Consider the following 25,678-nt stretch of genomic DNA (forward strand, 5'->3'; position numbering starts at 1 on the left):
ACATTTTCACTTCTGTGTATTGCTAAAAAAGAAGAATCGTGAGTCTTCAGTCAAGGAAGTAATGAAGACTGACTCCAGAAATCAATATTCACTTTGTTAAGCTCATGTGCTCCTCCAGGCAGTGTTCAGCTTTGTTTTACAAATTCCACCAACCTAAATATTGTTGAATACCCAGTGCAACCAGTTGTACAAACTATAAATCCTGATGGCAGGAACCTCCTTCCTCAAGAGGACCCACTCTTCCACACTGGCTGCATTGTCCAGAATTATTTGAGGAACCTAAAATAAATGATAAAATTCTTGCCCTTGCCTCTAAATCTGTTAGATATCATGGCAACAAGAGCCAATCAAGGCATTGTTTTATGGACAAATGGCACAAAAAAAAGCTTATCAGAAATACAATGCTTTGTTTATTTCATTATGTACAGCTGATAAAACTGTAAGGTTATTTTACATGTCTGAGGGTACATGAAACCCCAAGCACTAATCGTCTACCCAGCTTGAGAGAAAATTAGGAGCATGTTGGGAAAAAAAAAGACATGATACGCACAAAGGCCTTGTGTTTCTCGAAAAGTCTATTTGTGGCTCAGATGAATCATCTGTCCGAGGACTCAAAACAAATAGTTCTTCAACCTTCAAAATCTCACAAGAAAAACGGGTAATAGGTATGTTTGTCCACATGTCGAAAATGTGATCCTGTCACAGTTAATGGTTAAACATTTTGAGATGGCAAAGTATGCAAAGGTTCACTTACGTTTGGAACTGTAACCATTCATTTTTTATTTGAATTTTTAATTTTTTCTTTAAATCGAAAACTAATCCTGTATGAGTGTGAAATAAAGATTTGAAAACATTGTATAAAACGTGTCCAATGATTCTCGATTATCATATTCTCTGGCATGAGAGACTGTAGACTAACATTATTCACCACCCCTCCTCATCCTTCGAAGTGAGCAAATCCATAGTGTGCAACATGAACATTGTCATGAAGCAAAAAAAATCCCAGATGAACAACATCTTCATGCAGCAACATGTGGACGTGACCAGGTGAGCTGTGTCCCTGTACAGACAAAGGAAAATGAGCATGGAATTTATAGTCTTGGTAAGTCTTGGTTTTGCACTGTGAAGCAACAAAAGTATTTTACGTTTCAACTGGAGATTGGGTTGCTGCAGCAGATCAGTTGATGAAATGTCAGAGACAGAAACATAAACTACAGATACTGAAAAGATGGCAAGAATGGGGAAACAAGACAAAAAAAAAAAAGTCCTTCCCCAAATAGAACAGGAGAAAGCCTTCCTAAGCTTCAAATTCTCTAGATAACAGCTTTCAATGGAGAGGTCAGTTCAGTGAGCAGAAAGAGAATGAGAAATAACTTTTCCTTTTTCTTTTAATCCTTTTTATTACCTGCTGTTTCTCTCCCATGTGATCTCTCTGGATTTTCCTTTTCTTGTCTCTAATAATCCCAAACTGGCCATTCCTTTTTATTGTCTCCCTCTTTCTTCTTTTCTCGCTCCTTTTAGTCTGTATGTATTGCCAGCCAGTGCCTCCATTCCTCCCTCCAGGGGCAGTGGGCTGGCTCTGTGGATGATCATTGTGATCCTCCCCTGAGGAAAAGTCTGCTTGACACCTGGGTGACTGCCCTTGGGGTATCATGCATGAATATATTGCATGTGCTGTGTGTGTCCTTATGCATGTGTCCCAGCATAGGGGCTAATGGGCTGCGTAAAGGGATTACCATTTTTGCCACTGGGATTACTGGAACTTTTAAACACAAACACATTTACCAGAGGGCAGTCTACATTACAAGACACAACAGTCATCCATGAAGTTCTGGCTGACCTGTTACAATGGCTTGATTCTTTGAAATAAACCAACTTTGTTAAGAAGATGTGACCTTTACCAAGGCTAAATGTCTTTTACTAGGACCCAGGAAATCTTAATCTAATGGCAAGAACACATTATTTCACTCCAGAAATCCTGAAAACACCGCCTGAGTGGACACTGAAAGAGGTTATGCAGCACAAAAATGTAACCTCTGATGAGGAAGGAGAAAGTGCTGCAACTTTTACAGGCACATCTTGCTGTTGCCAAGAAAATTCTCAATAGATGATTACCCATTATGTCACAACCACTCACAACTGTCTGTTATTCCCTTCACAATGACAAGAAATACTGCTATCATAAATGTTGTAGCTTGCCTATTTTTTGTAGTTACCGTTTTAATATTCATGACTTGAGAACTGCAAGCACTCTTTAGTTGTGCTTCCTGTTAGTGGTCAAACTGCCAACAAACATACCATATCTGTAAGAAAATGTCATTTCGGAATAATGCTCTGAGTTATGACTCATTGATTTGAATATTTCAGAGATGGTTCCAACAAGGTTGCATGCCTAATACTCATAAATGTTAAAACCATGAAGCCAACAACGAGACTCAAGTAAGTGTACTTAGAAGTAACATACTGTTTTATACCCTCCACATCACCCACATAGTTTAAATCTGATAAATGCTAAATAAAAGAAAAATGTAAAAATGACATGATGGATGTAAATAGGTGTATAATTGATTTGATCAAAGAGTTCTCAAGTAAGAAATTATGTATAATGAAGAAAATTTGACATAGTACAACACAGAATATTAACCTAAAAAGTGCAGAGCAGTTGTCCAATATGTTCTAATGTTGTTCGTCTTTACCCGACATTAAATATGATGTTAAAGAAGTCAAATTATTAGATGCTAAAGAACACATTACAATAAAGCAGTTTCTAAAGTTCTGCTTCCATCAAGTACTGATAGAATCTTTAAAAGCCAAATACTTCATTTCACTGGGTATGTTATCCCAGATTACGACTAATGAATATGCACCTATTTCATCATATAACAATGAATAGCCCATGATGAAAAGAAGAGGTGGAAAAAAAATCCATTTGCAAAAACCCCAGGTGTATCAAACACACACAGACATAATCTCTACAGACTCCAGCAGTCACAATGTGACACAAAGAACAGGAGTTCCAAAGACTCAGGAGTGCCTCCCCATTATCAGGATATTTGACTCCTGAATATCATTTTTCCACTGTTAACATTACTGTAATGATTATAATTATAATCTGTGCCAGGCTGAACTGAAAGAACTGAGCTGGTTATCAGTTCAGAATTAATGGCTTTTATTGGAGGAATTAAAAGAGAAACAGATGGGGTGGGCATAAAGGAAAGAATTAATATTGTGAAAAAGAAGACAGAGAGATAGAAAAGTATAGAAAAACAGACATTAAGATGAAAGAGTGAATTACAGCCGTTCAGTAAAAGGCAGACCACAGACGAGGACAAATTGCGTCAAAGAAAAATGGTCATTTATTTCAAGAAAGAGGCTCTGACATGCAGACATTTCATGAAAGAAAAACTTTTTAAATAATGTCATTCTGGGAAAAAAAAAGAGTAATGGTGAATGCATGAATGAATGAATGAATGAATGAAGGACTGGTAGTTCATCTTTCATTGAGCATCCCTTTTAGTCTATCATTTGTGGTACTTTCAAAGGAAAACCAAACAAATATAAGATAAGGTGGAAAAATGATACATTCTTTGCCGTTTTAACGCAATCCATTTAGATCAACACCTAATCCCATGCAACCTTTTTCTTAAAGGTTATTCACCTTAAATGGCAATGTCAGTCATTTCTTAAAGAAGGCATTCAATACATTTTTACCTCCCAATGAAAGCCTCCCTTTCTGGAGCAAAAGCACACTCACTCAGCAGTGTTTGCCTGCGCTCTACGTAAGGCTTAGCAATTATGCACAAATCAAAGCAAGACCGCACAACATTTTCGCTCAAGTTTTCCTGAAGACAATTGTTTACACAAAATTGAATACCCACTGTGCCGATGTGTGTTTGCAATGGTGCAAATATGGCACAGTGAGAAGGTTGCCGTGACAGGATTTTTGTTTTCGTTTAGCAATCCATTGCTGTCCATGTGAATTGTTCACATCTGTGATAATTGTTGCAGATTTCACTACTTTTCCAACTTGTTCTTATACGATGTTGATTCACAGAAATACCTTAAAGGGGATGCATAAGAATTTTTTCACAGAATGCGGACGCCAATCCTGAGCCCAATATATATATGAGCGTGCACTGTTAAAGCCACTGAAGAATAATAAAATCCTTTTCTTTTTCTTCCTATCTTTTTTAACCATAGCAAATATATTTGGGTCTTCTGGCACACATACACCTCTTACCCCCTACAGGGCAGAACTGATGCGGGAAGAGATGAAATACCACTACCTCAGGGGTAAACACACCTCGGTTCACACTCGCCCAAACTGCTCACTCACACACTTAAGTGCGCGCATATGCATCTGCATGTACACCATTGGCTTTCTTTCCACAAAAAGTGTTCTCAATTGCTCACAAATATCCTCCTACATTAAAGGCTGTATTTGTTTATTTTAAAACCAATCACACACTGGCCTTTGTGTGCATGTTCCTTCTGTGCCTGTGTGCAGAGGGTGCATGTCTTTCTGTATGCCTCTGTGCATTTCTGCTACTTATGCAAGTTTAGTTTGTGGCTGAGAGTATCCGTCTCTGTTTCTGTGCACGTCTCCTCTGTGCGCGTTGAGGGGGGGGTGATTTAGCCAGGTGTAAAATTGGTGCTGTAGAGGATTGCAGATACAAACTGGGTCAGGGCAGGAACAGGAGGCAGAGCATAAACTAGCCAGAATATGAAAACCCAAAAGAAGTAGAATAGCGTGACCAGATCCTGCCTTTTGTGAAATCAAGAACGTTTTGCTTGTGGCATTTCCACTAGCACATGTGATTTGGCCACCGGGGATTTTAGTTCAAGTCACATCACATCACCGATGAAAAGCATATATGAATGTTCGTATCAGCTCTTGGTGTGGACATATCTAATCTCGAGGTGTGAGACCAGATGGCCAGACCACATTAAAACAGGCCTAAATCAATGCTACAACTGTTACACTGCAACCCCAAATTGTTTCTACTTCTCCTGCTAAATCTCTGCATTGCACTGTTGGCAGCATTTATAGAGGCATACTCTCGCTTTTCTGCAAAAAGAAGATATACAAATGAGAATTAAACCCTGCGTAGATGATTCTGCTTTTTTATACCTTCAACAATAAATCATACATTACCACAGATATATTGTTCACGCTTTTTTCTGGGGTATCATCTGTTTGTTTATTCATTTTCCTCATCTTTCCACATCAGGGCTTCTATCTTCCTTTTTTCCCATTTCTGACTTCAGGTCCTTTCTGTTATTTTTGTTCCTTTTTGAAAACAAATCTGCAGTCATCAAAAAATAGTAAGACTTTATGTTGAACAGAAAAATATATCTATCTATCTGGAACTATCAGTGTCATCCTTAGACTGTATGCACGTTATGGCCTTTTAACCATTTAGGAAGATTAACGGTGTAACATAGAGCATAGAAGCTCATGATGCTAACCATGTGGGACTGAGTCCTGGCATACTGCTTTTCAAGGCATCTCCAGGGCTAGTTCAGATATGATGCTTAGCCTTAGTCCAACTCTTTGCCTTTCCATAATCACAGATCTGTCTCTCTGCCAGAGTAACTGGCATCAGAGTACCACCCACTCATTTGCTAGTCCAGAATCATCCACTGCTAACTTGAGGGTGGGATTGTGACCAATAAAATGAATCAGAGCCTTTATATGGATGTGAAATTGAAGCAGCAGCGTATGTTGTGTATCATATTTTTCCAGCTATTTAATATTTCAATACCGGCAACAGGCATTTTTAAACTTTAAACGATTAGACTTTTTTACGCCTTTGCTGTTTACTCATGCAGTTCACAGAGAGGGGTTTTCGGTGATGTGCTCACACAGCTGAAGATGTAAAAGGGAGATATGGGGGAACACCTGTTTAGAGTGTGCAGGAGGCAGGACATAATCCAGAAAACTATGCTTCTTTGTTTAAAGCACATAAAAAATGGAGACGAGTCTCCTTGATGACTCCATGTATCTGACTGTATCCACAACACAGAAGAGCAAGTGAAAAGAAACATACAGATCAGCACATAATATATGAAGGCGTAACTCTTTCCAGCAAACACACAGCTCATTGGCAGTAAATGCTCCAGAAGATTAATAACTATCCAGAAATGATGTAGTATCTCACTGAACAATCCTTGAGAGATTTTTACAAGGGAAACCTCTAGAGAAACCTTAACTGCCCGCTCCAAGTTGGGAATGAGTCACTGCTTCAGGTGGAGAGGAGTAAGTATCTCAGAGTCTCGTTCTTCATAAGTGGGGGGAATTTTGGCAGTGATGCAGATGTTGATGTGGACCGGCCTGTGGTGGTGAAGAGCCGAATGGTGAAACTATCCATTTACCAGTTGATCTATGTTCTAATCCTCACCTTTGGTCAGTAGCTGTGGGCAGTGACTGAAATAATCAGATGGTAAGCACAAGTGGCCAGAATGAGCTTCCTCACAAGGGCAGCTAGGCTTACCCAGAGGGATAGAGTGAGGTGCAAAGGCATCTTGGAGGGGCTCAGAGAAGAGATGCTTCTTCTCCACTTGGAAAGGAGCCATATTGTCAGGAAGCATTCTGGACACCATTCAGGGGAGAGGTTTTGGGGAAATCCCCAGAGATGGGAGATCTGGGGATTTCCGCTTAGACTGTTTTCCTCACTACTGTATTGGTCTCAGACAAGAGGCAGAAAATGGATCGATGGATGGATCTAGCAGAAAAAACTTCACCCAAAATGTTGGAAACAAATGCTTTGGAAATTTGCTTTCCACACCTTTCCTTTATGACGGCAGTGCTTGTGTGAAAACTGCTTCTGACTGCTTTTTATATTCTGTTAGTCATCTCCTCTGCCAGATCCTCATCATTACTTCCTTTGTGTTCTTTTCCCTCCTCTGTTTTGCCAACCAGATTTCTGTTAATTGGATCCCCGCCCCGTAATACTTCTGTCTATTCTAAACATTTGAAAGTTTTTTTAGAACTACAAAGTTAATTTAAAGTTTTTTGTAATGCAATTGTCTGCTTTCTACGTGTCTGCTTTGAGGTCCTCTTCTACACTGTGATGCCTAGTTAGTGTTCAATGATTAAGCATCATCAGCTGACAATTATAAAAGTTGTTAGCAACTGATTTCAGAAATACACCACCTGCCTCCCCGAGTTTGTGTCTACCAATTTGTGAAAATAAAACTTTGTATGGCTGCAAAAATCTGACAAATATGAAGATTGTGAAGAAGACAAGAGGTCTCTGCACTGTGGTCCTCTTCGGGACTTCAGCAAAAACTAAAGGTAGGTTCATTGAAACAGGCCCAGGGTTCAAACAAATGTGTAGACTGACATAATGACATGGTTCCACAGGTTTTTAATGTCTGATTGTAGAGAAACAAAAGGTTCTTAAAAGATTTGCCAATTTAATCAATTTTGAATGAGCACTATAGCTACCGCAGAACTCGCACCAGGTGCACGTTGGACAAAAAAAAAGCTAAGACTTTGAAGGCTTTAGACTATGACAGCCTGACTTACCAAGTTAAGATAACTTAGAGACTGATAGCAAACAAACTATGATGCAGCCCAGTTTTACTGGTTTATTCTCTGGCCATTGAACAGCATCTGTACTCTGCCACTCATCCTGGAAACCAGCTTTCTTTTCCAGTAACAGTCACTCACTCATTGATCACCTTCCTAAAGAAAGATGCCCCTATTTGAATCCCTCCTGCAGCTTCAGGGACACCTAGTTTCCACTCATTTCACAGCAGTATTTTGGTGACACCACACAAAATGAGCTTTCAGTCTTTCTCGAACTTATTCTCTTCACAACTTTTACACAGAGAAAATCTTTTCAGGGTTTTAAAATAAATCAATAAATATTAAAGTAACATGAATCAGCATATACCGTGTCACATTATCCTAGGAACAAGCACATCCTGCATTTTACACCACATAGATGAGACAAAAAGAAATGTATGTTGAATACCTACTAGATTTATCAGATTCAAAACGATATGTAATCACTGCCATAACATAAAATGTGCTTTCAGAATCAAGCAAGTATCACCAGAACAAATGTTCAGTTTCAGATAGAACCATGTAGTTTTTTTTACATTACACCTCGCAAAAAACACTGTTGGCTAATACAGAAATATAAACTTTTGAACCTCTAGTTCCTAAATGTTAACACTATTATGGGTATTATCATTATTATTATTATCATCATTATTCATTTTTCTACTTTTTAGGGTTGATTTATATTTTACAACAGTAAAATCATGTTAATAAGATCAACAAGAACATTTGTGCTGCTTTTAGAAAATATTAGAAATGACAAACAGCACTGAAAATGTCCGTAACATTTAAATGATTTAACAGGGGGAAGGTCATTTTTGAGTATGGACTCTTATGCTACAGAACTCTGCTTTTTTACTTGCGTTTCAGTTGCACTTTTATAATTCAGTATTCATCCTAAACGCTTGCATATCCAAAATCTAAGTTTGACAGAATAAATAATGACCTTTACATGCAGCTGATTTATTTTACTCTACTCTGTTCTCTACTCTTTTTATTTATTTATATGTTTTTTTTTAGAAAATTTACATTTTACAGCTGCAAACCAATGGAATCTGAATTTAAATCAAGTATTCCCGACATCACAGTAAGCTCTTTCAGATCTTTGTCAAATTGTCCTGGGACATATTTTTTTTCGTGATTCAATTTTTCACTCAAGCTGCCATAGTTTGGAAGAAAAAGAATATAATATGGAATTTAAAGCAAATGCAGAATAGACGTACCCTTCGGATAAAGGAGCAAAGAAAGTGCAAGAATAAATTAAAAGCGGTTTTATGCTTCACATTAGTACTTCAGAGATAAACATAATTTAAAGATTGTAAAATCAAATGGGAATTTTATTGTAAGGTGCTGTTGATGGCCTGCAAGCAAATCTCGACACCTCAAATAAGCCACTGAACATGACATTAAAACATTTAGCCGTTATTTTTTTCATCTCTTTATCATTCCAGCCACAGTTTACAATCACAAGCAACCGCAATTCTAAACAACCACATTTAGTTAGTATTATCTCGATTCCTGGTCAGACTGCTGACATGCATCCACTCAAACATACAGTAGTTCATTTCGCACAAAAGAAACAAATCCACAGGACAGATCGGAAAGACTGGAGGAATCAAATATTCATACAGTGAGCGGATGCAACTTCAACTGTTGTTGTGAGCGTGACATTGGAGATCCTTGATTAAAAAAACGCTTATCGCTGAGGTGTGCATGCGTAGGCCACCGTGGGGTGTCAAGACAACACAAACTGCAGCTGCTTTGAATGAATGAACACCTCTAAGACATCTTAAGAGGATTCTGCAGTCATACCCAAATCACATGAACACATTAATGATACATTAGGATAAGAGAGGCTCGCATAAAACGAGATGAAAGGCATCAAAGACAAAAAACACTCAACATAACATAGTAGCATAATGGTAATTTATGATCAATTTGAATCAAAACTGAGTAACAACATAATTGCTTCTCCATTAGCTTTTATAACAAGTCGAGAGCCTAGGACTGTCACTTTACTAACCCTCACATACATCAAGCCATTCTGTGCCCCGCATGTGTGAAATGGACCATGGTAAACTTGAAGTCTCTCTTCCATAAAACCGTTAATGATTGTCTTAATGCATGATTCTGTTTTAACAGATATGTGCGGCTGCAGACACCTTTTCACAGATGGAAGTCCTTGTGCATTTTTAAATAAGACCAGATTTCCAGGTCTGGGTGGGAAGGGGGGTAGATTAGTGCTTCTAGTAAGTGGCACATTCAAAGTCTTTGAATTGCTCTCAATTATTCTTCTGAGACACTTGTTTATTTCCTGCAGATTGATTTATTATGCTTCAAAACCTCATTTTGACTTATTTTCGGAATTGCGTGACCTAGTTATTGTTGCATTTACCAAAAATCATCGCCTTTCTAATTTCATTTTGAATGCTGACATCAGTGAAAAATTTTAGCTTCAGCAACATGTACTCAGCCTATACTGCATTGAGATCAAATCCTCAATCTGGTCATTTACTATTTTAATCCTGAAAGTTCTGGCATAGAAGAACATGTACTGTGTCTTCCATCATTAAGTACTTGTATTTCATCCATCTATCCATGCATGCTCAAGCCCTCTCAGACACACTGTTGGCACACGCACAGATTTTTCATTTTCAGACAGCTGGTAAATTCTCAGGGGTCTATTTGTTGTCCCGCTCACGTCTTCTACTCCAACAGTTAATGTGCAACTACTTTGCCAGGCTTTCACACTTACTACAACAAGACATAAGGAAGCCACCACTTTCAAATGGCAGCTCATGACAAAGGAAGACAACTCCTTACAAAAGGAAGACAAAAGGAACCGAGGCAACAAAGGAAAGATGTACATTATTAAACTTTATGCAAATATTCATCCAGACAGTCACACTGTGCTCGGCTGTCGGCCGAATAAAAATAATAAATTATTCAACATTTTCTCCAAAAATAAACATATGAAACCACAAAAGAAGCTGAAAAATGTGGACAGATCAACCATTTACGTGCAATGCATATATTTAGGTTTTCATTAAGTTTGTCGTGACAAATCACACGGACATTTTTACTGCATTTTTGTTAGGCTCTTTTTTTAGGCTTTTTAAGGCAAACCTTAAATTTTCTTTATATTCGTGCAACATCTTCCAGTGAAATAGAAATTCAATTAAACTTTGAATCCTTAATGTTCATCTGAAATGGACATAAGCCACTTGACTTTTTAACCAGGTTAAAGTGCATTCATAATGTGAAAAATAGGGATTTCTTCAGTTGAGTTTTTTCAGATAAGAATGTTTGTTTCATTTAATGCTTTTACCTCCATAAGATGTTGCATCAGTTTAATGTAGAAAACTCTCCTTAGGAGCGCCAGATTAAAACTCGTTAGAACAATTACAAATATATATGCTCAAAGTTGTTCGAGGTATTCCCAATTCACCACATGTACTATCTTGTGTTTGTAATGAATGTAATTAACAAAATCTATACTAAATAAAAGATCCCACTGAATGAGGAATTCAATTAAAATGATGCTTTCAGAGGCTGAAATGTCATCTAAGGTTCCTATGAAACACGAAGATTTTTTTTTGTATTGTCAAGACTAGACTTCAGTGGGGTAAAAAAGACTAATTCATCTCGTCTGTTTATTGCAAAACATCACGGAGAAGGAGGAAAGGGGTAGCCAAGACCCTCCCAAAGTTCAAAACTGTTTATTAGAGTCAATGATTTCAACTTCTATCAAGAGTCATTCAATTTCCAAGAGGGACTAAGGCCAGCCGCTTATTCTGAAATGCATCATAGCTCTGGATCCTGCTGCAATCAAGGGAGGTGCTAAGTCCATCTTTTTGGACAGGCAACATCACCTTTAACTATCAAATGATGTTCCTTAAACATCATGCTTTGGTTTTGGAAAAATGCAAAATAACAGACCCTCAGTTCAATTTATAAGACCAACTATTGACGGTCTTGTGTTTGTGTATTGTGTGGTCATTCACAATCGTGTGTATGTGTGATCCATGTTAATCATGGTACCCATAATTACAATTTTCTTGTTAATGGATCTGACCTTTTAATCACCATTGTGCCCTGTGGCCATGTTCATGTGTGTGTGTGTGTGTGTGTGTGTGTATATGTAAGTGTAAAAGAGAGACAGCAAGCAAAAAAGAGTGAGAGTGAGACAAAATGAGACAGCAGAGGTAATTTGGCTAAACGAGTGGGGCGATTGTGGCCTTGCAGACCATAAATCTTCCTCATTGACATGCACATACACACACACACAAGCCAACGCACATGAATGCATGCGAATATGCTCTTGCCTAGCACATCATTTCCTGTTATCTCTGATAAGCAGGAAATCCTAATCAACCAATAAGAGCATAGAGGGCATCTTTAACTTTTTTCCTCCTTCTGTCTGTCCCTCTCCCCCCTTCCTTACCCTTCCCCACCTCTTCTGTAGAAACAGTAATCACATGAAACGTGCTAAAATCTCATTGTGGGCCTATTAGAGTCTATTCTACTCTATTCTTCTCTTCTTTAATTAACTCTGTATGGCTTTTTGAGCACTAAAAGCCACAGGATTGTCCAAGAAAGGTTGATTAGTGCAGCTGGCTGATTAGAAATTATGCCCGTTGAACCAAGCAAATGTGGTTCATTCCCCATGATGCGAGAATTGCTTTTCATTAAGCAGCCAAATATCGGGATTCTTTTCATCTCTTCATCGCCCAAATTTATTTTTCCTCAACTTAAATAAGCCGTGTTTTCCTGTGTAGAACTACATCAGTGGTAGTTGCCTTACACAGGACGGATGTAATGAAATAAATGATTTTCTGACCAAAGCCACAATCATATTCATAGTGGAAACCCCTGCCATGTTCTTGATAGTGCATTTCGAAAAAAAAAACAGTCCACTGAAGCGGGAGTGAACAGTATTTTGTTTCATATTACATTAGATTAGATTATAATATGGGTTTTCTCCAGGTGCTCTGGCATGTTAGATCTATTGGTGATTCTGAAGTTACTGTTGGTATGAGTGTGAGTGTGCATGGTTGTCAAACTCTTTGTGCTACCCTTCTAAAAGACAGGTGATTTTCCAGCGTGCACACTGCCTCTCACTTAATGGCAGCTGGGATTGGTCTATTGCAACCCTGAATAGGATGAAGCAGATATGGGTAACAGATGGATGTATTATATTGATTTTCTAATTGTAACAACGCCTGGAGACAATAGTCAACTGTCTAGAGTCCTGTCATCTGTGGTGATAAAGTGCTGTTAACAAACGTCATCTTCTCATCCCTGCACAGCTCATCTGACCTCCTTCAGTATGCATACGGAGCCAACAAGTGCAAAGACGTCATTTCCAACCTCCAGTCTCTGTTTGAGACTGCTGTTCACTGACCACACTAAGCATCCAACAATTTAGGCCCCTTCACACTGGGCATGAAGAGTTGGAACCCAGGACTGAAAAACAGAACTTCCTGAGCCTAGTTACTTCTGGTTCACCTCAAAACTCAGTACAGGTGTGCACCAGGGCTGTATCTTTATGCCCTTGCTTTAAAATATTTGCATACAATTGCAAAGCCTGTAACAGCCAAACTAGGTATTATCATCAACAACAAATAATAGGCCTACCTGAAGCATGTGTAAGATCTGGTAATGCAGTGCCAATCCAGAGACCTACAGTGCACAGTGAAAATGAGTACACCCCTGTTGAAAAGTAACATTTTGAACAATATTTTAATACACACACAAGTTATTCCCAAAACGTGTATAGAGTAAGTTTAATACAACATCTGTTCAGCTTACAACAGAAAAGAAAGGTCAATAATATAACTTAAATGACATATTTGTCCATTTTTGTGAAATTATGCTGGTGCAAAAGTGAGTACACCCCTATGTTAAACTCCCTGAGAATGGGCCGTGTTGGCCTGAAATGTCATGAAATGAAAAGGCATTAAAAGGGAGGTCATCGTTGTGCGTTTCATCCTTGCCTTACATTGAAATTTTACATTTTGAGTCTGCACCAGGCTAAAAGAGACGTGTGTGAGATTTGACTGAAATCCTATGGAGAGTATCATGATCTGCTTCAGTAGTCACAGTACATGTTGACAAGCATGTTTCTTTTGGTGAAATTCAGCTTCCTTCTGTTGATGGCATCCATACAGCCCCAAACCATGTCACTCCCACTACTATGCTTGACTTTAAGCATGGGGCACTTTTCTTTGTACAAATCACTTTTTACCACCACACAGGCTTGACACCATCTAAAGCAAATTTGTTCATCTTGGTATCATCAGATCACAGGACATGGTTCCAGCAATCCATATCCTTAGTTTGTTTGTCTCTGATGAGACAATGATAAACAAATTTGCTTTCGATGGTGTCAAGCCTGTGTGGTGGTAAAAAGTGATTTGTACAAAGAAAAGTGCCCCATGCTTAAAGTCAAGCATAGTAGTGGGAGTGACATGGTTTGGGGCTGTATGGATGCCATCAACAGTAGGAAGCTGAATTTCACCAAAAGAAACATGCTTGTCAACATGTACTGTGACTACTGAAGCAGATCATGATACTCTCCATAGGATTTCAGTCAAATCTCACACACGTCTCTTTTAGCCTGGTGCAGACTCAAAATGTAAAATTTCAATGTAAGGCAAGGATGAAACGCACAACGATGACCTCCCTTTTAATGCCTTTTCATTTCATGACATTTCGGGCCAACACGGCCCATTCTCAGGGAGTTTAACATAGGGGTGTACTCACTTTTGCACCAGCATAATTTCACAAAAATGGACAAATATGTCATTTAAGTTATATTATTGACCTTTCTTTTCTGTTGTAAGCTGAACAGATGTTGTATTAAACTTACTCTATGCACGTTTTGGGAATAACTTGTGTGTGTATTAAAATATTGTTCAAAATGTTACTTTTCAACAGGGGTGTACTCATTTTCACTGTGCACTGTACCTCTTAACGTTAGAAAGAGAAGGGAAATGATGTTGGACGTTTAGGGGTAGCTGGTAAACAGATGCATCAGCCTAGAATTAACAGAGAACCCATTGACATGGTCCACAGTGTACACAATGAAGACATAACCTGGACTGGACTCTTCACATCCAGCACAAGCTCAAGAAATCCACACTGGGACTCGACTTCCTCAAACAGCTGCTTAATTGCAAGAAGATCTTCCTCTCCACTCTGCTGTGAGTTGTCCTGGAAGGCATTATCATCACCTGGAAACAAATCTGCCTTTGACCATGGAACCCTGCAGAGAGTGATTCATTCAGCTGAACACACAAGTAGAACACCTCCTGTACCCTCAAGGACATCAACACCAGGAGGTTGAGGATGAGAGCCAACCGTAAAAAGTTCACACGCTTACAAAGGAGGGAATCGTCTGCTGAGGTCACGCAGTCATCTCTGAGGTCTTAGGGATTACTTTCTATCCTCACGCTTTCAAGTTTCTCAATGGTTCACAGTTCAACAAAACTATATCAGTCTTTCAGTAGTACAATCTTTCTTCATTTGTTATTTCTATTCCATGTCACTGTAACATACTGTAAATACTGGTAGATTTTGGAAACTGGTAAGATTTATATATTTATATATTTTTCTTTCCCCCCTAATCACCTGTAGCACCAGTTTATCAGTTAATTCCAGTTTAACTATGTGAGACTGTAATGTTACAAACATGTTGGGCTTACCTTGGCTTCAGGCTGGAAAACCTGTGATTCAAAGAATTAGGTCCATCTATATAATCCTGAATAGAGTGAAGTGTCTGATTCACAGTTGGTTGCCAATTTCTCTTGCTTACACATAGAATGATGTGCGAGCAGAGACAGAAAAGACTTTCAGGGATCAATCAAAAACAGTTGGTAGTAAAGTAAGGATCTCTTTTATGGTTGGACACAAATGTGTCTTTGTTACCATAACATACACGTACAGAATTAGTTATGTTCAGTTTCCACTAGGAGGGAGAACAATTATTCTTTAATGTGTGTATTTTCTTGAGGAGTGTTGGAATTCTTTTATTGAAAAATATAATTAATCATTTTCAGTCGACAGATTTGAAATAGTGCCACGTATCAAAAAGTTAAAAGTTCAATGGCAAGGACCCCTACTGTGAGAATAAACTAATTGTCAGAGAGTAGAACTGAACTGAAAATGAGGAAACAGCCCATATTTAATCCCCTTCAATTCACACATTTCATAGTATAATTGATAACTGATTTAATTGCAGGGTTAAATGAACACGTCAAATGTGGATAGAGTCACATACAGATGCTATTAGGCTATCTATATTGATTGCCTGATAGAGTCATAGGGAAAATATATTTAAATAGCTTATTTAAAATTAGTTTTGATATGGGCATTGTGTTCCCTGCAAGAGAAGCTCAATAAAATAATTCAATAGCTAAAAGGAAATCACAGTGGCTGCGATTCAGGCTTCGCAAGCTGTGTGCCACAGTAGGATTGTTCTGCTTAGCATTGCAATTATTTTTCTTTTTGTTTTTTTTATGAATTAATGATTTTGTTACCTTGCGAGGCGGCTAGATGCTCGTCAGATTGCTAAAATCTCTTGAGGTTGTGATTTTGGCACTGCTCTGATAATCTGAACACTTAATGAGTACAAAAGGAATCAATGTCGCTAAGTAAGTAATCAACTGCCATCTGAAGTCTGAATCTGGGAGGTAACAGCTGATATTCTTGGCTTTCTATGAAATGAGGTAATGACATCTACAAGAATGCATCGACAAGATAAAGCAAAATCATTACGAGACAATGGTTGATGGTTTCAACTGTGTATTTCAAATGCAGTCAGCCTCTTTTGTTCCCCACAACCGAAGCCTGCTGACACATGATTGGTAAGGACTATTCAGTTCACAAAAAGAAAGCAGAAAGCATTCGGTGCAATGTCTCATTCTCTGCGTGCAGATACATGTTTAGAAACATTAAAAAAGGAAAAATGAAAACATTGATCATACCTGCTCCTGAAGTTAGCAGGGTGTGGGTGTCCATCATACAGGGACAGGAAGTCATATTCTTCTTCTATGGCAAATGACAAGAAGATGAGCTGGATTCTACTTCCTTCCTCCCCAACAATGACCCAGGTGCAGTTTGCCCCGTTGGGGTATCCATAGGGAAAACCAGGCGATTCTATGCTGCCATTTCGGCCCTTCAGAGTGCCCCCACAAGTGTAGATGAAACCTGCGAAAACAAAGAGGACCTCGGTTACTTGATTTCAGCACAGCTTTACCGTTACTTAGAAGAAGAAAAACAAATGCAAAATGTACGATGACAGAAAATTACACAACTGAAACATTTTTTCAAATTTGCCATTTCATTCCAACACCTTATTTACAGTTAATGGATTTTCTTCACACAAAAAAAAAAAAAAAAAAAAAAAAAAAATCATGTTCGCACTTTCAATGATTTCACGGGACCTTGTTAGATCCAAAAACTCTTAATCATTGATTTATTAAAGTCTTTCCATGCCTCACAAATTGGTCATTTGTCATTTGAGTGAGCTGAAACTTGTAGGGAATGTTCATGAAAACTAGTGCAGCTTAGCTAGTAAAACTAAGCAAGTTTAATAACTGTAACAGCACTCTCCTCTCTATGGGATACTTTTCACCAAAGAGAAGAGCTTGGTAAATTCTGTATGTAAATATATCTTTGGGTGTAGGAGTTGCAGTAGCAGCTGCAGAGTACGCTCATAATGTGAAAGAAGCACTTGCGCACATACCAGTTAACTTCTCTGTATTTCTCAAAATACAACTGTACTTTACTTTAAGAGGTTGTCTACTGGACCAGTCCAATACTTGTGGTACAGCAATCATTATTTACATTAGTGGTAAGATAAACATAAAAGAAACATACAAATAATGTGAACAAGCCAGAAGTCAGTATGAGCAACAGTAAGTAGGTCAGCTTAGTTTTGACATCCTGGTCTTTGATGCTGATATATGATTACATATTAATGGAACACATATGTAGTAGTTGCAGCCAAGACTGGGGAGACAAGTGTTTGTCAGAACTTCTTACAGTGCAGTTCCACATATCTGGAGCTTGCAGTGCAGCCAGCAACATAATATTTTATTGCACTCCCTAACAGCGAGGGCAAGGGGCAAGATCTGTTTTAGAGCAGTACCGACAGGAGCTGGCACTCTCATTCAGCATGAGATGCTTGAACCCAGGTCCCCTGACTGCCTCGCAACTCTGTTGCTGCTGAGCTAGTCTTCCAGCTGACTTAAAAGGTGATGATATCAATTAGCAGTCAGAGCATTCTTCTAGAATCAAACTGCATGCATCTACAAGATTAAAAGCTGGCTTTTTCTTTGTTTTTGCTCATTAATTAGCCTTGTGACACATCAAAATGCACAGTGGCAAGAGGTGGGCTTTAACAATGGCTTTGGAGCAGTTCATAAGTAGGCAACAGTAGTTGTTTTAAGAGATATCTACATTTGCTGTAGCAATTCAAACTGAAAGTGGCAGAGATGACACAAGACAAAATCATTTGCACAGGAAGATGATAAATCCAATTAGATCTTAATTAATTGCAGGCTGTTGGTAAGTGGAGGCAGAAATGAGTAGGAGACTATGATTGCTGCTGAATCCCAGAAAATATTACAGTGCTGAAAAGCTGAGCAATCGGAAATTGTATCTGTTTTATTTTATTATTCTATTCAATCAGGACCATTCAGGGTTTTAGTCTGTGAGTTCAATAGTTTTCATAAATTAAGTGTTAACAAAACACACCACTGATTATGACATTCTAAAACAAATCAAAAGTATTAAGCATGTGCTTTCTGTTGTCATGTAGTCATTATGTATTTATTTCATATGAACGAGACAGACAGACAGATGGATAGATAGATAGATAGAAATGCACGATTTGCCCGGTCTTTTGCAATTCCTTTTAGAGAGCGCTTGTACTGATAAATTAGAAGTGAAGCTAATTCTTCTTGTGTGCTCATTCTAAATCTCTCAGGATTTCAGTGCCTGCTAAATGCCTAAACGGTAAAATGTAAATTCAACTGGTCTCCTTGGACTACAGTTAGCGCCAGGATGATTATCTTCTCCCTGTGATCTCAATGATCCCCTTTGTATCAAACACACCACAGGTGCTAGGGGAAAACCCCTCAGGAGAGAAGTATTTTTTGCAAGGCTTTATTGATCCCCAATGAAGAAACTCCTCACTTCTTTCGCTGCGCGGGAGAATCAGACTTCAGAGTACGTTTACGGTAAAGAAACCTTTGGAGCTGGTAGGGATTTGACAATATTGTGCTCATGGACACTACAACGGACAATAAACTTGATCCTGTGTTTTCTACCTGGGGAATGATGCTACAAATTGCTTCACAAAGTAATAAACTGATTTTTCTTTCCATTTGCTTTTTTAATTTGTCTGGGTTACATTTTTTTCAGTGATTAATAGCAATCATTATTTCAAATTCTTCAGTTTTACACATCCGTAAAGTCAGAAAAAGAAACTGAATAATGAGGAAAAAATTCTAAAAAGTCTTGTGCTGCAGCAGCAGTAAACCTTTGTGTATTATTTAACTTTAAAAGAATGTCTTTCATTGATAACTGCTCTTTGTGTATGTTTTAAGCCCTTGAACTTCTAAGCCTCAATTGATCTCCTCTGAGTGCAAAGTTAAAATCGGAATGATCATCCCTCTTCCTTTCATGTTTATGAGCCTCATTATTTACCATGGCAGCCAGGGCTATAGAGACAGCGTGGCGATTCTGCTGGATGCTTTTCAAACCAATTATACAAGACAGAACCCCAACCAAAACCTCTGTAGGTCCGCATATATATATATATATATATATATATATATATGTCTGTGTGTGCCTGCGTATGTTTATTCAACCCTCATTTACCCAGATAATTCTAAGACCATCACAGTGACAGATATAATGACCAATGACAGACAGGGCTGCAATTAGGGGTTAGTATCTCTATCCCTTCACAACCAATCTGAGATGAGATGTTGAGGATCCAGGAGGGACAATCAGAGCCATATGAAAGGATGCTAATGTGCACGTACACACAAACATTCCTACAAAACTTACTTGCCCTGGGATAGCCGTCTGTCTATTTCCATAAATACTTGAAAGTGAAAAAAAAAAGAGGACTGTGCACAGCACAAAACAGCCCAACAAGAAAACAACCTGCAGAACTCTAATTTTGCCCCATTTAATAAAAGGGAGGGAGCTTGTGGTTTCAAGTAACAATAACAAGTTCTAATTAATGTTTCAAAAAGCAGTGTTTCATCTGAAGACAACACATATTCACATGAAGAAAAGGGTAAAAGTAGACAAATAAGCCTTTGCTTTTGAAAAGCAATATAAAAATTAACGGAATTCCTTTTAAAATATTATGGCTTTAGAGTTTTTTTGTTTGTTATATTTTTTCCTTCTTTTTCTGTCTCTCTCCTGCTGTTTCTACATGTTCAATTAATTCAGCATAAAACTAGTAAACCCAAGAATTTGTAGTCTACAGTTGTCACAGGACAACATGGTTCAGGCCACAACAGCTCTATTCCCACTTACAGAGTGTCTTAGATGAATTAACTTGGTTAAAAAAATAAAGCTAGGATACAGGTTGGAGTGAATAAAAGGTAAAAAAAAAAGGACTCAAGGACAAAGATTGAAAGCAGAATAAACAGAGAGAAAAGGACAGATTCCCTCCTCGTTCATCACTGAGCAGGAATGAAAGGATGATTTAGAACTCATCACTCAGAGGGACAGAGGCAGGAGAGAGTGGGAGGCAGAGAAAATGGTAGAATGAGCGAAAGGAAAGTTGGAAAAAATACAGAAAGCAAGAGGGGAGAGCAAAATATGAGAAAAGGAGCAGAGAAGGAGGACAGAGAAAAGCTAGAAGGAGAAGAGACTTCTAATTATGCTGACTACCAGACCGAAACTGACAGCACCTCTGCTCACACACACGTACACAAATGCAAGCACAGGGTAAAATGAATGAAAAAAAAATGAAAGGGCACACTTGAACACAAACACATTCACATATGGAAGACAAACATTCACATACCAAAGGATTACTCACACAGTTTATTGAATATGCTGACCATTTCAGCCTTTTGCCCATTCTACCATTTGTTTTGTGGAAGCAAGTGCAAACATCCAATTAGATACAAACATATGGCCCGCTCACCAACAATCATCTTGCCCGTCAATGACACACATGGAACCATTTATTTCTGTCCATCTTTATTCGCTATATTTAGCTGAAACACACAATCTTCATAGTAATAACAGAACAGTTCTGATCAATAGGTGAGGAGGCGAGAGGAAGCCGTGGATATTTTCGTACAATTTTGGAAAATATATGAATAAATAGAAGATACAGTGAACGTGAAAACAAGTTTTTTGATAGAAAATATTTCTTTTTACTCTCACTACTGTCATCCATAAGTTCTGAACCACCGCTGTCTCCGTCCACAAACAGAATTGCTTAAAAGTCTTTATGGCCATCGACGAGGTATGCGTGTTTCTTTCTGAAAAAGATTATGGGTGGGAATTAATCTAAACTAAGGCCTCTCACCCTGAAGACTTAAGTGTAGATGCTAATTGGCGAACAGTAAAAGATGTGTGGTTGTCTGGGTAGCTCCCAGGTGTGAATACATGCACTGGTACTAATGAGGAACAGGGTTTAGCTGGAAAAGAGCATGCGTGCTCAGCAAAACCCTCCCCGGATAAAAGAAGCTTAAACACAAAGAAGAAAATCTGCTTCATGAATTGAGTGGATTTAATTAACTCTACTCTGCAATATATGAGCTTGATCTCTTTCCCTGAAAACAATATCTCATCTTGAATGTCTTCGATGATACATCATAGGGAAAAGAGTGTAAGTGGCTTAGGCTGGCACTTTACATGCCCTTTACAAGACAGTCAAAGTTTTACTGTACACCGTGCTTTAAGTTTACAAGATATCTTATTTGGTGTAGCTTTTTTTCCCCCTATAAATAGCTTATGATCACAATCTTGGTATAATCAGTTACTACAAAATTTGGAGCTATATGGGCTTCCCTTCACAGTAAAAATAAATAAATAAATCAAAGGTGCAATGGATGAGCTGAAATGAACAACATCTTTCAGTCCTACAGAATTTCTTGACAGAACTAAAAAGGTTCTGTCACACCAAAGTTGTTTGCGTCTAAGTCCTGCATAGATGAGGCTAATCAATCAGCTGACTCTCCCGCACACAAAAAAAACCTTTTCCTAGTTTCTCAGTATTACACTCTTAACTACGGTGCACTTTTAGTTTTACACTGGTAAAAAAAAACAATAAAAATCGCTAACATCTGACGTCATGACCATGATTATCACAGGTATATGTCGGCTTCAGTTCTGACCCGCATTAATGGGAATACAACAACCGAATGCACAAACTTATATTCTTGAGGGGTGTGGCACTCGGGCCCACAAAAATGGAGGCGACAAAGATTTGTTTTTTTATAGAAATGCTAGTTTGCCAACCGTAATTTCCCACATTTAAGCTTTGAAGCTGACAGCAACAAGTGGTGGAGAAAAAGAGATAAGAATACCAATCTCACATGTCTGCAAAAAATATGGTCTCAGTCATTCAGATTTGAGAAATGATAAACTAGCCTTACTATTTAAGAAAAATGATGCTTACCTGAATTTGTTGTTCGACAGTCTGTTGAATACACTTTTCTACATGCATTATACATGTACTTCTCATATGGTTGAGCTAATATAATATAGGTTCTTTTCATTTTTGCTTTTGAAAGAAATCCTTTAGAAACAATCAGATAAAAGAAATAAGAATAAAATATAAATGTCTTCCCCTTGCCGTGTATGCAAGGGTTCTCCAGCTTCCTCCCACCGCCCAAAAACCTGCATGTTAGGTTAATTGGTGACTCTCGGAGTGAGTGTGAGCGTAACTGCTATTGTGTGAAGTTACCTGTTTGTGTAATTTTCTAGTGGGCAGGTGCCAGGCAGTGATTGGGTCAAATATCAACAGCTAGCAGAGGACTGGCTCTTGGAGGACAACCCAAATGTAAAGTCGTGAGGAGATGCCAGAGGACTCACTCAACAAACTTCTAAAATGATCATAATCTTAACAATATGCCTCTTTGGCTGCTTGAGACTTGAGGAAAATGGTACTTTTTTTTATGCTGTGTCTTGATCACCCCTTGACAGGGTTATAACAGGCAACCAGGAAGTACAGCGACATTGAAAATTGTCCGGAGAAAAAGTGCAATCTCCTGTCTGGGATCACTTTGGGGGACCAAATATCTCCCCTGTGCTTTGTTTAGTACCTTGTATTGTCTTCCTAACTCACTTTTGAACTTTAAAAATGAGTACAGAAGATATACGTGAGAAGTAGCATCCTTTTCTCATTGTTTAGATTGTTCACTCATCTGCTCACTACTGTTCACTATCAGGAGGACTCCCGAGTAAATAGTGGAAACCAGCTGCTGATGCATTTCAGACACTATCTGAATGGAGCTGTTCATAACTCTAAACTGGATCTTCGCAGTTAAGTGTCACTTAAACTTATGCAGGCAGGGTAGAACACACCGAATCTGATGTGATGGACATCACAAGGTCGCTGTTTTTTGGTTGAGAACACACTTAATTATTGCAAACAATTTAACATTTTGTTTTTCATTTTTGCCCTGAATCCATCTACAATAGCATTAATTTCAGTGGAAATTTCGAGTAACCCTACAAAATGTCCAACTCACTAAATATTGGAGTATTTATTGAATGAGTGGACAGTTTGAACATAGCCATAAACCAAAAATTCTAACTATTTTGTCTTCCTAAAAGACATGTGTGGTTTGCACATATCTTGAAATTTATTAATATAATGCTTTTATTTTCAGCATTTTGGTAACAATACACAAGTCCCACTATGATAAACATAGGATTTAAATTGTTTCAAATCTTTCTGCTCACTGTGTGTCTGACTCTTTCTTTTCATCTGCCTTCATTTCATCTTGATCCCTCTCTTTCTTCCTGTCTCCATCTCTCTCAGGGCCTCAGTAATACCAGATTCACTTAAAGGGATACTCCGTCTCACTGACTCTCATTTATGATTCAAGAAAGACCGTCCCAATGGAGCAAACTAACCAATCAAATCATTGCAAACGGACAAACCATCCAGTCAGTATTCAGATCACAACAGCACTCCAGCTCCTGCATTCAGTAAGCAGTGTACGTGAAGTCCAATTATACACTGTTGGATCATATCAGTTAGGTCTTGGGAAAATACATCTCTTTATTTGATTCAACTGACTTTAGATAAGAGATTGACAGAAAGAAAGACAAAATTTGCAAGGTGTGGATCATTGGGCTAACAGAGAGGTTGATAACCTAAAGTAAAAAAGAGTGGCTGAATAAAGAGTGGAGTGGCAGGGGCAGACAGGAAGAGAATGAGGGAAGAAAGAGAGATACCAAAGGCAAAAATGCAACAGAGGGAGACGGCAAGAGAAAGTAAGCATGTTTGAAACATCCCATTGGTTCCTGCTGTCAGGAGCGCTTGTCAGCCAAGAATTAGACTGCTCCACACTGCCAGTGACTGACAGTTGGCCTGCGGTCTAGACTATACCCTGGAGTGGTTGAGGCTAAATAAGGGAAATGCCTAGAGAGAGACAGAGGGAACACACCGGGCTGAAAATCAATTTATAGCACTGTCAGTCAGAGGCAGTTGGGGAGGGTGGGATGGAGATAAGGAGCGAGAAAAGGAGACCAAAGAGTGAGACAGAGGGGCACACATAAAAGGAAAAGATTTTTAGAAAAAGTAAACAAATGGCACTGATTAAGAGAGAGGGAGAACAGAGGGAACTCTTGTGTTGAAGGAAGAGGATGGATGGAGGGAGGGACACACAAGCTCTGCCACAGACATCTGATGAAGCCACAGCAGGTGGCAGAGCCTCTTGATGAAATTAACCACGAGAAGTAATCAACCAACACTAATTAAACGAAAAAGCTAGTAACAAAGTTCAGTGCATGTGCAAACATCGCTGCTACAAAAAATACACATGACTTAACACTGACAGCAGTGTGAACAACTACTGAGCCTTTTCCAAGCCATTTTGGAATGTTTTAAACATTTAACAGTGTGGCTACAGGACAGGACTTTGTGTGGACTTTACCCGGCAAACTACCTCCTGTCAGGTGAGAAACTATCCAAATGAGCCAATGCATGAACACAGCAGGTAATTCTCCAGAGAATTCACGGTGAGCCTGTTGATAACGATCACTTATAGGTTTTTCTGCCCGACTGTATGATGCTTTCCACTATCAACACAAAACACAGAAATCACTGCAGATGAGCAGGGAGCTGTCTCTGTAAGACAAACAAAATCTTTGGAATTTTAAAGGTGTATCTTTTCTAATAATTTCCTGCCTACAGTGAGCTCTAGCCAGGCATCACTCCAGAGCTTTTCCAGTTGTGAGAGCACATCTCACATTGGAATCTGTGTACTCGTGTTTGTGTGAATGGACCAATTCTCTGGGCATTCCCCAGCGTTCATGGGTGAAAAGAGCTTCAGTTTAAGTATGAATATACGTACAGTGCAGGCATCCACAGAACATGCATTTTTAATCACTGGTAAATTGTTTGGCATTTGTCTGTTGAAATTGCTGTACTGTAAATATAATCATTATGTTTTTGTTTTCTTAAAACACCACAAAAGAACATTCGGTGACTTTAAATATTGGTTATCAAAAGATCCATTTTAAACACCCCCCCTTGTCTCTAAACACAAATGCAGATGTCAGAATTGAATAAAAGCATCCACAGAGGAGATCTAATACTGGCTTCAACCTACTGTCAGTAGGTTGAAGCTCTTCCATTAGCTGCCTAGTGATGTTTATGTCAATGTGAGTCAAGTTGAGGGTTGGAATTATTGGATGAGATGTGAGTTCAGTAAAAGCTTAGGTGTTGTTGCAGTGTTAGGGCAGTTGGAACATAGATGATCAGAAGAGAGCGTGGAAGAGGATCAGACAGTGGCTGCTGGCATTAACCACTGGGCCTCGCAGGGAAGTTGTTTTACCAGTTCACATACACGTTTGCCTTGTTCTTAAACTTTAAACCAGCTTGCTGCA

The 25,678-nt window shown here is 38.6% G+C and overlaps 1 protein-coding gene across 3 annotated transcripts in view; it reads right to left on the reverse strand.

Moving 5' to 3' along the window:
* Positions 1-25,678, reverse strand: part of LOC142367128 (CUB and sushi domain-containing protein 3-like) — a 373,180-nt gene that overhangs the window by 265,156 nt on the left and 82,346 nt on the right. For all 3 annotated transcript variants that reach the window (XM_075449071.1, XM_075449070.1, XM_075449069.1), the window contains exon 3: positions 16,558-16,780. In XM_075449071.1, coding sequence (XP_075305186.1) covers positions 16,558-16,780 — 223 coding nt within the window. The remainder of the gene's footprint in view (positions 1-16,557; positions 16,781-25,678) is intronic.

This window comes from Odontesthes bonariensis, chromosome 18, assembly GCF_027942865.1.
Source record: "Odontesthes bonariensis isolate fOdoBon6 chromosome 18, fOdoBon6.hap1, whole genome shotgun sequence".
Taxonomy (NCBI): Eukaryota; Metazoa; Chordata; class Actinopteri; order Atheriniformes; family Atherinopsidae; genus Odontesthes; species Odontesthes bonariensis.